Genomic DNA, 13,348 nt, shown 5'->3' with positions numbered 1-13,348 from the left:
TGTTGAACTCGTTTTTGACGAAATGGTTTAAGACCATTTTCGGATGTTTATGTTTCGGGACGAAGACGTTCGTCGGAATAACCGAATGTTTGACACAGAAAGTAGTGTACTCGTATGTCAAAATCAGAGTTGGTTTTGAATGAGAAATGGAAGTCCAAAATGAGTTTGGCTAAATATTAAAAGTTAGCAAATGTCATATATTGGATATTTGGGTTTGAATTTGTTAGTTGGATATTATGTCCATTACTTATTCATGACTATCTTTATGTTTGTATAAACATAAAATGCAAACCAAATTAAAAGAAATATTATTTATGTTTGATTTGGTCAAATATATAATATATTCTTTATTGCTAAGTCATTAAAAATTGAGTCAAAAGGAATTAAATTTTCTTAATGACAATATTGATTTTTTGACTTTAAGACTCCATTACTCTCTTGTATGTTATGGCTTCTCAAAGCATAATGTGATGTTTTGTATTTTCTATATAAAGGCTTGTGAGCCATTTAGAAAACAAGAGAGTGAGACACACTTGAAACCAACAACAAATACAATTCATCCATGTTATAGTGATGTTTTATTTTATTTAATTTTGTGTCTGAGAGTACAACACAAAATTAGTTTCGCCAGGCTTCTGATAGAGTGACGCAAAACTCAGAAGATTGTTTGCAGTTGTATCCTGGGACTCATTACGTTATCGAACCGTCGCACTACGGGACGTATTTTGAGTTAAGGAAAGAGATAATATCTCGCCTCTGCAGTTGTATCATCCTTTTCTTACTCTTTGGTATAGTATTATCATTTTTTATTTTTTACAATATTCAGTAATCCGTAGTTTATAAAATACGGTTCTATCAAGCAGGAACCTCTAGACCACCTTCATCGCAATGTGTTTTTTTAATTCCAGAGTCAACTCAACAAACACAAATATAAAGATCACATATAATACAGTCATCACAAAGCTCAGTATTATCAGTAAGGAGACTCAACTGGGACCACCGAAAGGGATGGTTCCGGGGCTAACGCCTGCGGCGACAGAAGGCGAAGGCTGGACATGGAGGACGACGAATGATGAATCGGGAGAAGACGATGAGAGCTTGAGGTTGTCCAGTGCCCACCTCAGAGCTTCCATGCTCACCTCGCTTCCATCTACCGCCACGACAACGCAAGTCAAACTTCCCGACATCTCCATGACTTCTTCAAAAATAAAAACTCAATTGTCTCTTCTCTGTTCCAAACTATGTTTCAGTTTGTATGATTCAAAGATGTTGTCCACGTCTTCACTTTTAAAACAACGAGTTCACGGGGAAAACAAAGGGGGTATATCTGTCATTTCGCAGGTGGATTATTTTTTTATAAGCGATATAAATGTAGTATACGCGCGTGGAGTACAGACGCGGTGCCATTCGTGGTTTTGACTTGTTTCGTTTTAGCGTCTCTCTCTCTATCTCTCACTCGATCCTTCGATTCCCGATCGCGATCTCCGATCTCCGGCTTGGATTGTCCTGTTTCTCCCCCGCGAGGCTTCCTCGTAGCGATGAAGAAAAAAAGCCTTGACGTCTTCGATTTCAGCGAAGAGGACGAGCTCGCCGAGTCCGCTTCTGGAAAGCTGTTGGAGAAATTCGCAAACCCTAGCCCGTCCATTTCTCCGGTTCTCCAACGCCAACGGATCCGAAGCTGTAAGTATCTCCTCTCCTTCCTTCCTTAAGCTCCACACGGTGATAATAATATTGAGATTTCCCCAGCGGAGACGAGTTAGGCTTACCTGAGAATGATTTTTAAACTGTTTTAGTTTTTTTTTTTTGCAATCTAGTGTACAATTGAGTGAACGTTGCTTTGTTTCTAGAGTATGTGAGAGAGATAGTGATGCTAATGCTGGTGTGATTCTACGATTTTTTGGTGAACAGTATAATGATCTTTGACCTAGGACACTGTTTGGTTGGGTACATGTTTGTATCGTATGTGAATGCTAATGAACATGGTTAATTGCTTTCAGTGTGCCAAGACAAACCTGATCAGAAAGAAGAAGTGGAGGAAGGTGCAAGTTGTGCAGAGGCTGCTACTGCTGTAGTCGATGGTCATTGTGAAGATGCTCCTGCTTTAGTAACAGAAGCTGAGGATTCTACTAGAGACCATTTGATCGAGTCGGATGTAGATCATGTTAATCATGGATTGGCGTTTGGTTTGAGTAACGATGATCATGCAAAAGAAGCAGGTGTAGATGATGATAATCATGGATTGATGTTTGGTTTGAACACTGAAGAACATATTAAAGAAACTGAAGATCATGGACTGGGAAGTTTCTCTTGCCAGCCAAGCGCGGAAAGTTTTTACCCCGAAGCTTCATCTTATAGTCAACCCCAGCTGAACTCCCCCCTTTCAGACTCTTCTTCGTCCAGTGTATGTAAATATATCTTGTATTGCTTTTTTTTTTATTTGTATGCGAGAAAGCCTTCAAAATTTTAGATTGCAGTTTTAACCTATTTCATATTTGCAGGAGGAGCAAACTGATATGATGTCAGCTATTGATGAAAGCTTGAGTGATCGATCCGCATTGAGTGACGATTCTGATTCGGAAGGTGATGAAGGTACATGTTACAGGCTTTTCATTCTATTTACTTAAATGAATGCTTTGATACCCTCCGACGTCTAACTGGATGCTGATTTTAATGTTATGTGGGCTGACAGACTGGATGCCTGAACGTTGCTTGGATGATATTGAAAAGGTAATGAGTTTCTTGACCAATCGCTTTAAAATTTCTGCCAGAATCTTCTGTGGTTGCAAAAAGATAAAATTGATTCTTTTTTTTGCTTCGTTCAACCCCTATATGACATGATACTACTTTGTGTAATTTTTTTTTGTGATTGAGTTTTGCTTGTTTTACTGCGTTTTTCTTCAGCCTGGTTAAGAATCTCTTTATGCATGATTCTATGGTTCTTGCATCTGTGTTCGTTCATAGTTCAGATTGTGGTTTATATGTGACCGTCTTTCTTTAGTTCAGTTTTTAAATATTCACTTTACTGTTTCTGAGGTTCTAAGATTTCATGCCAACGCTTATAATACGATCTGGAATATGGCTATTCTTCTTTGCAACGTTTCTAATGGGGCTATTTGATGGATGATTGGTTATATTTTTTTAGTCGTTATGGATATTTTTAATAGTGCTTGACTATACAATGTAAGATTTACAGATTGTCAAGTGACGCTATCTATTTTGCAGATCGACAGAAGCACGGCTGTTGTCATGATTCCAGAGTATGTTGTACTTAAGGATATGCCTTCTGCTGCATCTCTGGTAATCTTTTCATGCAATGGCATCAAACTAAAGAGTTACCTTGAAAATAATGAAGACGGACCACACTCTTGTGAATTTGGAGTTGATGACATAATTAGTATTCAGTACAATTGGTACCAAAATGTGAGTTTCTCATTTATGTTGTGCTTCCAGCTTGAAGGATACTTTATGGGCTCATTTTCTATTTTAAATATATGAACATCTATCAAATTCACAATTTTTGCTGGTCGTTATCATAGGTTGGACTGATCATCCTCAGAATCCGAGTTATATTGAAGGATGAAAAATGCCATGAAGGTATGCAACAGACCACAGGTATTGCATGTATGTTCTTGTTTATGATAACCAAGAGTCATAAGAGAAATGTTTATTTAATTTTTAGCTCAGCAAAAAAACGTACGGTGGCTTTCTAAGCCCCAGTTTTTTTCAACTCTAGGAAATCCCTATTCTAACTTCTTATCTTGCTTCTCATGGTTTCCAGACATTGAGGAGTTAAAGTTTGCAGTTAAAGAACACAATTGGCCTGAGAAACAACGACAAATCAACTCGCTGCATGTGAAATACCCCGCTGTATGGAGTGCTGACCTCGAGTAAGCTTCTAACATTAGGGAACTATTATTGGAAAACACATTTTTCTGCCCACTTTGATTCCGAAAAATTCATTGCATGCTCTGATGATGAGAAAGATTATTTACTGAATACTTGTGCTCGGAGAAATTTTTAACTCTTAGTTCAATCTAGTCACGAAGGTGGACTCAAGTCTGTTAAATACAAAGTAAACAAAAACCTTTAGTCAAAAGCAAACTGCATGTAAAAAAAATTCTTTAGGCTCACTAAGGGAAAACTGGACCAAATGATAGAAGAGCTGAAGAGGGGCATTTGGCTCATATTTGGTTTTAGTTACACTTTTTGGTGACTTATTGTTCCAAATCATCCCATAACTGTTTCTTTATTCTAGGGATGACGTGTCAGTATCAGGGGAAAACTTGCATCAACAACAGAAGCGTTATTTTCCACGGTAAGAGTGTTCTATAGGACCTATACTTCAGTCCTTTTGGAATAAGATGTTTTCTTCTGTTCTGCTTTTGAGGTACAAATTTCCAAAGTACGTCAGGACTTATTCTATGGCTCTCTGAAGTAGATTACTGAAAATGTACACTCCTGTCATTTTATCTTGGGCAGAATTAGTTTTAGCAATATATAAGTCTGTTCTTAGAAGGATTGGAGACTTAGTTTTAGCAATCTGCAAGTTTGTGAATAAAAAGTAAGGGGCAGTTTAAGCATCCGAATAGTAATGCGAAAGAAATGAGTGACAGATGAGACATTTCATATTGAGTTGCGTTTTATACTGTCCTTTCAGCTTTGATGAACCATTTGAGGAAGTAATCTATCCAAAGGGAGATCCAGATGCTGTTTCCATTTGCAAAAGAGATGTTGAGCTCTTGCAGCCAGAGACATTTGTAAATGACACAATCATTGACTTCTATATTAAGTAAGTTCTTAAACTTAATTGCTCCGATAGATTGTTGGCATAGTATAGACTATTATCTCTCACTTGGTTGATGGTCTCAGCATAATTCACAATTTCACTTATGCAGTTCTTTTAGTCATATTGAAATTTGCTTGTGATGCTAACCTTGTTTAACTTGGATATTAACAAATTACATCTACCGTTTTGTGTATTCTTCAATTATTCACAGTTATTTGAAGAATCAAATTCAAGCGGAGGAAAGACAGAGATTACATTTCTTCAACAGCTTTTTCTTCCGTAAACTTGCTGATCTCGACAAAGATCCATCGAGTATAGCTGATGGAAAGGCTGCTTTTCTACGCGTCCGGAAATGGACAAGGAAGGTGGACATGTTTGGGAAGGACTACATTTTCGTGCCGGTGAACTTCAAGTATGAATAAACTATGGCCTTCTATTATGTTAGATTTGTGTTGAGTTCAAATCTGACACTGTTAAATGCTAATGACAGTCTTCACTGGAGTTTGATAATCATATGTCATCCTGGTGAAGTGGCTAACTGTACAGGTAATTTCACATAATACTCTATTTATTACAAAGTCATGATCATTCACTTTATTATATTATATGTTTTGTATATTTTGCAGATTTAGACTTCGAGGACTCCACAAAAGTACCATGCATATTACATATGGATTCTATAAAAGGGAGCCACGCAGGGCTTAAGAATCTAGTCCAAAGGTATGTTAGGTTTCTCACTTGGCCAAGGAGATGATAATTTATTTAACTGATGCTCTCTTTTCCTTATTAGTTGAAGAATATGCTGTAGTTCCATGCTCTGATGCTTTTGAATTATGTGTGGAATATATTCATGCTCAAGTTTTAACCTAGATAGTGCGAATTTTTTTTTTTTGAACCACCGGATAGTGCAAATTGTTAATAACAATATTTCGCTGATTGTAGTTACTTGTGTGAGGAATGGAAGGAGAGGCATAAGGATACATCGGATGATATTTCTTCCAGATTCATGAATTTGCGTTTTGTCTCACTTGAGGTCTGGCCTCTAGTCTTTAAATCTTTTGCCTCTAGGCCCTTTTATACGTACTTTCTCTCTTGCGGAACCTCTTTTTCTGTTCTTTATATAATAGATATTTTTTGCAGCTGTTAATGATAGTTTATGTGATTTCTGATTTGCTCTTTCTATTTCAGCTGCCACAGCAAGAAAACTCATACGACTGTGGTCTCTTTTTGCTGCATTATTTGGAGCTATTTCTTGCTGAAGCTCCCCAGAATTTTAGTCCTTTCAAGATATATAATGCTTCTAACTTTGTAAGTCTATTCTCTAGTTACTTCCTCTCATGTATATTACTATAGGTTATAGAAGAGTAAATACTTGCTGCGAGGCTTTAATGATATGTTTTACGAGCCCTCTAGAGTTCCAGTTTCCTTATAAAATGATGTTGAGTGGATGAACAGATCAGTCTGCTTCATACATTCGGTTAGAGTTTCTCATTTGTCACTGCTGAATTATAAGCTTTGCCAAACTGAATCTTTTCACCCGCGATCATTTCACAGAATAGTCAGGTTTCTTGCTATCAGTTACTCTGATGTTGGCCAGTTGTGTTATCTGTTTTTTTTTCTGTGTAGAAGTTGTCTATTTGCAGCCTAGTGAGTGTAGAATCTTCTGCTTGCTTCTTGATATCATGAATTGGATCCAAAGAGTCGAAACATATAGTTTCTAAATGGAGTTGAACTAAGAACATCTGGGTCCGTATTCTTCGGTCTCTTGATTTACTAATCATTCTTTTTCTTTTGTTTTCCAGCTCTATTTGAACTGGTTTCCTCCTGCCGAGGCCTCATTGAAGCGTAGTCTAATTGAGAAGTTAATTTTTGAACTCCTCGAAAACCGTTCACGGGAAGTTTATAATGAACAGAACCAGTCGTGCGAAAGTCCAGTGTCCCTTAATAACAATACGGGAATCGAGGTTCTCTCTGGGAGAGCGGGTATAGACTGTAATGGGAGTATGACACAGACGCAAGACGATCAAGGAATTGAAATGACTTTGCTTGAAAGATCTTCCATGAGCAACATGCAAGCTGTGAATGATTCCGGTATGGTTCTGAGGGATTTATTCGATTCAGGAGCCAACAACACAGGATCATTACTTGGACAACTACAACAAACATTGGAGGAACCATCTTCATTTTATCATCTGGGTAACAACTCATCGGCAACAGAGGTACTACAAAATTTCAGCAAGCTAATGATCAAATCTCCTGATTATCTGACAACAGTTTTTTAATTTTCTTATTTGCCTTTTTTTGCAGCAAGTAGATATGGAGACTGGTGAACAGTTTATGTGTCTGAACTCTAGAGAGGGCAACTTTCAAAGCATCACTGGAACTGCACCTCGGAGAGAATCTTCATGGAACTTAAGTATGATGCCTGTGCAGAAGGAAAGTGAGGCTGATTCGTTATCTGAAACCTCAAAAAGTTCTTCTAGTGATTCAGGAGATATTTGTATAATTGAAGACATGCCACCATTCAATTTTTATGAAGAAGAAGCGGGTGAGAGTCCACCAAGAGAGGCGGTCTCTTCATTTTATGCAACCCTGGGTGCTAGCACTGACCACAACACCGAGAATGAAGAGCTTACATCTACTCACGACGAGCTTGTGGTTGTGTCGAGTCAAGATGACAGAGAGGAGGCGAAGCAATTGGAGAACGAAGATCTTGGAATTGGGGACAAGACGAGTGATGATCTTGGAATAGAGCTCAAGACGAATGAAGATCTTGAAACTGGGGAGAAGTCGAGTGATGCTCTTGGAATTGGTGACAAGAGGAGTGATGATTTTGGAACTGAGGACAAGCCGAGTGATGATCTTGGGATAGTGGACAAGTCGAGTGATTCTCTTGGAATTGGGGACAAGACGATTGAAGATCTTGGAAATGAGGACAAGCTGAGTGAAGAACTTGGAGTTGAGGACAAGACGACTGAAGATCTTGGAACGGAGGACAAAACCAAAGATCTTGGGGATGATTTTGATCAGAAGGAGAGAGAGCCAATGGAGGAAGAAGATGAGAAGCGAGCTGCAAAACGTCCAAGGCTATCGTCCACAGACGAAGCTGAGGAGATGGAGGAATAAGTGACAGTGATATGTATAACTTGTCTTAGGGTCTTTGATGGTTAGACTTGGAGGATTTATCATTATTAACTAAAGTTGTTTTGGGAAAAAAAATGTTTATATCGTTTTAGGAAACAAAAATGTCTTTCATCGGGGCTTTTTCAGGTTATATCGAGTAACGTTAACATATATTATATAATAGACGTAAGTTATGTAGCGAATCTTGAATGAAAATGTAATCATCCGACTCGAATGTGAGTTCGCTATTTTTGGTTAACTAATGAACTTAAATTAGTTTCATGATTCCTTGTTTTGGTTTCGAGGGACATTGGTGGATAGTGGATACCAACTTCTTCGATAACAATAATGCAAATTGCAACCATGGGTTTTTGTTTTGTCATCAGTTACAAACCAGTCGAACTGACATAGGATAATTTTAGCAGAATAATCACTACAGTTTTAAACAGCATTAGAGAACAGGATACTATCTTCCAGATTTAGGTTTTCTAGTTAAAACTCACAAGAAAGAAACTTCAGTGCCATATAAAAAAGTGAATCTAACATAAGAAATGAGAGAAAACAAAAACATAGAATAAGAGTTAGACCATGTTTGAGCCTTCCTCATCATTGTCTTCTTAATCATTAGGAACACAAAAACGATGTTGCAGAGAGCAGCAAGCAATGCATATTCATGGTGGTGGGCCAGCCACATCCGTACAAAACAATCCAAATGGCTCGAACATAATCTTCAAGGTATATATGTTTTCACGTAACAGTCTTCTTTGGTTATGTGACGTTTAATCATATATTGGAAAATATGAAAAGCTAATTTGAGCTTGTTTCTTGAAAACACAACTTTCCTATAGATATGGAGGAGAAGGTACATTACACACTGAAGATCATAAACGAAGATGGAGACACTTTTGCGATAAGGGCTGAGATGTATTATCGTAAGAGGCCTGAGATTGTTAATTTCGTCGAGGAAGCGTTTCGTTCCTACCGTGCTTTAGCAGAACGCTATGATCATTTGTCCACAGAGCTTCAAAGTGCTAACCACATGATCGCCACCGCTTTTCCTGAACATGTTCCGTTTCCTCTCGATGATGATGATGACAACCATGACAAACCACCTAAGCCTCTTCATCTCATCCCCGGTGGAACTAACATACCAGAGGTCCCTGAGATTCCCAAGAAAGAGTTCAAGAGCCAATCTCTGATGTTGAGAAAAGGACCTGGTGATATGAAAGGTTCGGTCTCTTCTTGTGCAGTGGTGAGTTCGGGATTGAGTAAAGAAGAGGCACTAGAGGAGATTGATAGAATCCATAAGGGGATCTTAGTGCTTCAGACAGAGAAGGAGTTTGTGAGGAGTTCTTACGAGCAGGCTTATGAAAGGTACTGGAACTTGGAGAACGAGGTTACAGAGATGCAGAAGAGGGTTGTTAGTTTACAAGACGAGTTTGGAGTTGGCGCAGAGATAGAAGACGGTGAAGCTAAGACGCTGGTGGCTAGGACTGCTCTGACCTCATGTAAAGAGACGATAGCTAAGCTCGAGGAGACGCAGAAGCGTTTTGCTGAAGACGCAGAAACCGAGAAGGAAAGGATTGTTTCTGCGACAGAGAGGTTTGAAGCACTGAGGAACAAGTTTGAGATGGTTAACAAGGAAGAAGCTAAGAAAGATTCTTCTGGTCAGGAATCTAAAAAGGAATCAAGAGAGGTTGATTTGGATGAGAACTTGCTGAGTAATGGAGAGTTTGCAGAGAAGATAGATGAGCTTGTGGAGAAAGTTGTGTCTCTGGAGACAACAGCTTCATCCCACACAGCATTGGTAAAGACGTTGAGATCAGACACCGATGAGTTACACGAACATATCCGTGTTGTGGAGGAAGACAAGGCATGTCTTGTTTCAGATTCAATAGATATGAAGAAGAGAATCACAGCGCTTGAAGATGAGCTGAGTAAAGTTAGAGACCTGTTCCAGAGAGTGGAAGAACAGAACAATGATCTTCAAAAGCATTTGACTGACGCTAATAGCACAGCTAAACACTTATCTGGAAAGTTGCAGGAAGTGAAAATGGAAGATCCTCCTACTAAAGAGTTAGATTCAATCTCAGAAGACGCAGAGATAATAATAAAGAGTGAAGATGAAGTTAAAGAGGCCATTGTAGTCAATCAAGAGACTGTGAAAGAAGAGAAACCAGAGACGAAAGACTCAGAAACAGAAAGCACTTGTTTTGGCACAGAGGGAGAAGATGAGGAGGAGAGGAGAAACTGGAGGCAGCTGTTACCTGAAGACGGCAAGGAGGATAGAGAGAAGGTTCTGTTGGATGAATACACATCAGTGCTAAGAGACTACAGAGAAGTTAAGAGAAAGTTGGGAGAAGTTGAGAAGAAGAACCGTGATGGCTTCTTTGAGCTGGCATTGCAGTTGAGAGAGCTCAAGAATGCTGTTTCTTGCGAAGACGTGGCATTTCATTTCTTACCTCAGAAACCTGAAAGCATGAGTATCTCTCATAGCTCTAACTCTTCAATCTCCATGGCATCACATGATCAGCAAGTTGGAGACGTGAAGGGAACACCGCAAAGAACAAAAGAAGAAGAGGGGGTTAAAGTGAAGTTTGCAGTTACTGATGAAACTCCAAGAAAGAAGATTCCAACCGTGGAAGAAAAAGTGCGAGGAGATATTGATGCGGTGCTAGAAGAGAACATCGAGTTCTGGTTGAGGTTTAGCACATCTGTCCACCAGATTCAAAAGTACCAGACAGCAGTTCATGACCTGAAAGCAGAGCTATCTAAACTCAGTAGCAATGCATCAGAGGCGAAGCCTATATACAGACACCTTAGAGAGATTCGGACAGAGCTGCAGTTATGGCTAGAGAACAGTGCAGTCCTTAGAGACGAGCTCGAGGGAAGGTACGAAACACTTTGCAACATCAGAGATGAAGTTACAAGGATGACGTCTCAATCAGGTGGCACTAAAGTAAACGATAGTACAGAGATAAGCAGTTACCAGGCTGCAAAGTTCCATGGAGAGATACTCAACATGAAACAGGAGAACAAAAGAGTCTTTAACGAGCTTCAAGGTGGCCTTGAGCGTGCAAAAACTCTCAGAACTGACGTGGAGAGAGTTGTCTGCAAACTAGAAGAGGGTCTTGGGATCTCTAACGCGGCGGCTACAAGATCTCTGAGCAAGAACACATCATCATCATCATCATCATCATCACCTAGAAAGCCTAGGATTCCACTAAGGTCATTCTTGTTTGGTGTCAAGTTGAAGAAGTATAAACAGCAGAAGCAACCTTCATCAATCTTTGCTTGTGTAAGTCCATCTCCAGCACTGCACAAACAGTGTAGCTACATTGTTCCACCAGAAAAGCTCCCTAGGAGTCCCTAAACTAAATCTGTATTCAATACTTTGAAGATTGAAAGTGTATGAGATTTGTATTATTAATTAGTACCATGTACTGGGAAAGGCCTACTTTACATAATATCTTTCTTTCAGTTTCCTAATAAAAACTAAAAAGCTCCAAAACAAAAGTATAAGATGTTTCATGTTTCTGTCAAAAGAACTAAACACCCTGTCCGGTCCCTCTCACATTTGCAACCTCTGTTGGCTCTCCGCATGCATTACTCACTTTGTTTAGCGAACCGACATTGTTGTTTACTTCACATTTGGATTTAGATTTCGAACCAGCTCCACTGATGGATGGCACTGCAGTTTTATCCACCAAACTTTGATTAGCAGCACCGAGAACTGCAGTCTGAGCGTGTGCAGCAGCCTGCTTTCCCCTGCTAGTCTCCGAGTTTGTTGAGATCATGTTATTTGACTGGATGGCAACCAATGAGCTTGCTCCATCTTCTCGAGCTTGCTCTTTGTGTCCACCATCTGGTTTGCAAATAGCAGTCCCTGCAGTTGCCTTTGGAGGTAATACAGTTGCTGGGACAGAGGCTGCAGAAACTCTCTGACTGGAGACGATCTTCGATGCAGTGGTCAAGTGCGTAGAAGCAGAAAGCAATGCAGATCCATCCGTGAGAGGAGGTATGACAGAAGATGGTGAAGGCGTCACAGGTTTCAAGTTTCCATTAGCTAGAGGCCGTGCATTCGCAGGTCCAACCGGTTTAGTAATACTAGAAGCGGCAACAGTCTTTCCTGGCTCAACCTCTGGCACAACGAGGCTACCTGAGGGACAAGGCATACAGGCTGTAGACGCATTTTCTACAGATTCAACCTTTGGTACTGATGGACCAGTCGATACGCCACCCATGCATGCTGCAGCAGCTGCTGAATTAGCCGTTACCATTAAATCCGATCTGAAAGTGGAGCTTGCTGTTGTTTTCTTAACACCAAGTCGAGATTTTGAAGCTGGAACTGTTGTTGCTGCCCGAGACAATGTTTGAACAGCAACTGGTTTGGACTGTTGTTGACCTTGAGCAGGACGGCCTCCATTGCCTTGAGTTCCTGTGATGGTACAAAAAATAAAGGAAACAAAACCCCACCCTTGTTAGACGGGAAGCTACTTTCTGACTTGGACAATATCAGAGCCAGTGGTAAAGCCTCCTGTGTTATAGAATAAGATATTAGAATTTAGCGGGAAAACATCTTCTGCGTCTTTTACCTACTGCAACTTTTTTTGAAGGGGGACGGTTTCCCAGAGCCAAAGATAACGCATGGTTTACTGCTATCTGCGCTTCAGTTTGCTGTACGCCAGGTTGGCTACCAGAGGTCGAAGTATCATACTTTTTTCTTAAATGCGGCCACCTCTGCAAAATAAAATAGTCAGTCTGTTACCACCACCAAGAAAGAAGAATAAGCATGCTAAACATCATATCATCTTCCAACTTGACAAATCTTATACCTTGAACCGTTTTTTTTTTTTGACATGGAATATATCCACAAAAATGTAAACATGGATGAAAATATCATAACACCATAACACATTGTCTTAGCAGCTAGCTTCTATGATTGCTAAGCGAATATAAACACATCATCTAATGGAATCTGTTGCCGGGATTTGAACCCGGAAAAATGGAGGGAGACCCCCACATCCATACCAGACTAGATGACAACAGATTTGTTTCTAGGGTGATTACCACAGTAGTTCTGTAGTCTGTATACAGCCCACCTCTAAGAACTAAAACAAGGGAAGGTCCACATTCATCCTTAACAGAATTATAATAAGATAAAGTTTAAATCACAACCTGTGAGAGTTGGGAGGCGGTTCTCCTTCCTCTAAACTCTCCCCTAGCAATGTGAGCCCAGTTTCCCTCACCACACCGCTTTACAGCTGCAATCAGGTCCGCATCCTCCTCGGCAGACCATCTCTTCCTAATCTTCCGTGAAGCCATGCTAATACTAGCTGAACCGTCTCCGTTTATCCCCTCGGTAGCTGTAGGTGTAGGTTTCTGAAGACAAACAGGAAAGGTGATATTCATCCCTCTTGACAACCAAGGAGAGTCTGA

At 39.9% G+C, this 13,348-nt stretch overlaps 3 protein-coding genes across 5 annotated transcripts; 2 read left to right on the top strand and 1 right to left on the bottom strand.

Moving 5' to 3' along the window:
- Nucleotides 1-1,381: 1,381 nt before the first annotated feature.
- LOC108862646 (probable ubiquitin-like-specific protease 2B) lies at nucleotides 1,382-8,191 on the top strand. 3 transcript variants are annotated; one of them, XM_057004390.1, is made up of 16 exons: nucleotides 1,382-1,680; nucleotides 1,998-2,401; nucleotides 2,499-2,589; nucleotides 2,690-2,727; nucleotides 3,223-3,420; nucleotides 3,537-3,594; nucleotides 3,779-3,887; nucleotides 4,256-4,315; nucleotides 4,658-4,789; nucleotides 4,998-5,198; nucleotides 5,277-5,332; nucleotides 5,413-5,506; nucleotides 5,729-5,819; nucleotides 5,975-6,094; nucleotides 6,589-7,005; nucleotides 7,094-8,191. In XM_057004390.1, the coding sequence occupies exons 1-16, from the start codon at nucleotides 1,539-1,541 to the stop codon at nucleotides 7,910-7,912; spliced, it is 3,030 nt and encodes a 1,009-aa protein (XP_056860370.1). In that variant the 5' UTR covers nucleotides 1,382-1,538; the 3' UTR covers nucleotides 7,913-8,191. The 3 variants fall into 3 exon arrangements, with proteins under 3 accessions (XP_056860370.1, XP_056860366.1, XP_056860361.1); XM_057004386.1 differs by having other exon boundaries at nucleotides 3,537-3,612; XM_057004381.1 differs by having other exon boundaries at nucleotides 3,537-3,621.
- A 359-nt stretch (nucleotides 8,192-8,550) lies between these two features.
- Nucleotides 8,551-11,309, top strand: LOC108843236 (protein NETWORKED 2B). The gene is made up of 2 exons (XM_018616376.2): nucleotides 8,551-8,644; nucleotides 8,758-11,309. Exons 1-2 carry the CDS (start codon nucleotides 8,551-8,553, stop codon nucleotides 11,280-11,282), a joined length of 2,619 nt encoding a protein of 872 aa, XP_018471878.2. The 3' UTR covers nucleotides 11,283-11,309.
- LOC130508726 (uncharacterized) lies at nucleotides 11,309-13,342 on the bottom strand. Its single transcript, XM_057004379.1, has 3 exons — nucleotides 13,088-13,342; nucleotides 12,505-12,649; nucleotides 11,309-12,347 (listed from the first exon to the last, which is right to left on the bottom strand). Exons 1-3 carry the CDS (start codon nucleotides 13,319-13,321, stop codon nucleotides 11,458-11,460), a joined length of 1,269 nt encoding a protein of 422 aa, XP_056860359.1. The 5' UTR covers nucleotides 13,322-13,342; the 3' UTR covers nucleotides 11,309-11,457.
- Nucleotides 13,343-13,348: the final 6 nt, after the last annotated feature.

Source organism: Raphanus sativus, chromosome 1 (genome assembly GCF_000801105.2).
Source record: "Raphanus sativus cultivar WK10039 chromosome 1, ASM80110v3, whole genome shotgun sequence".
NCBI lineage: Eukaryota > Viridiplantae > Streptophyta > Magnoliopsida > Brassicales > Brassicaceae > Raphanus > Raphanus sativus.
The sequence above is the reverse complement of the archived record's forward strand: the minus strand, read 5'-3'. Positions and strand labels throughout refer to the sequence as shown.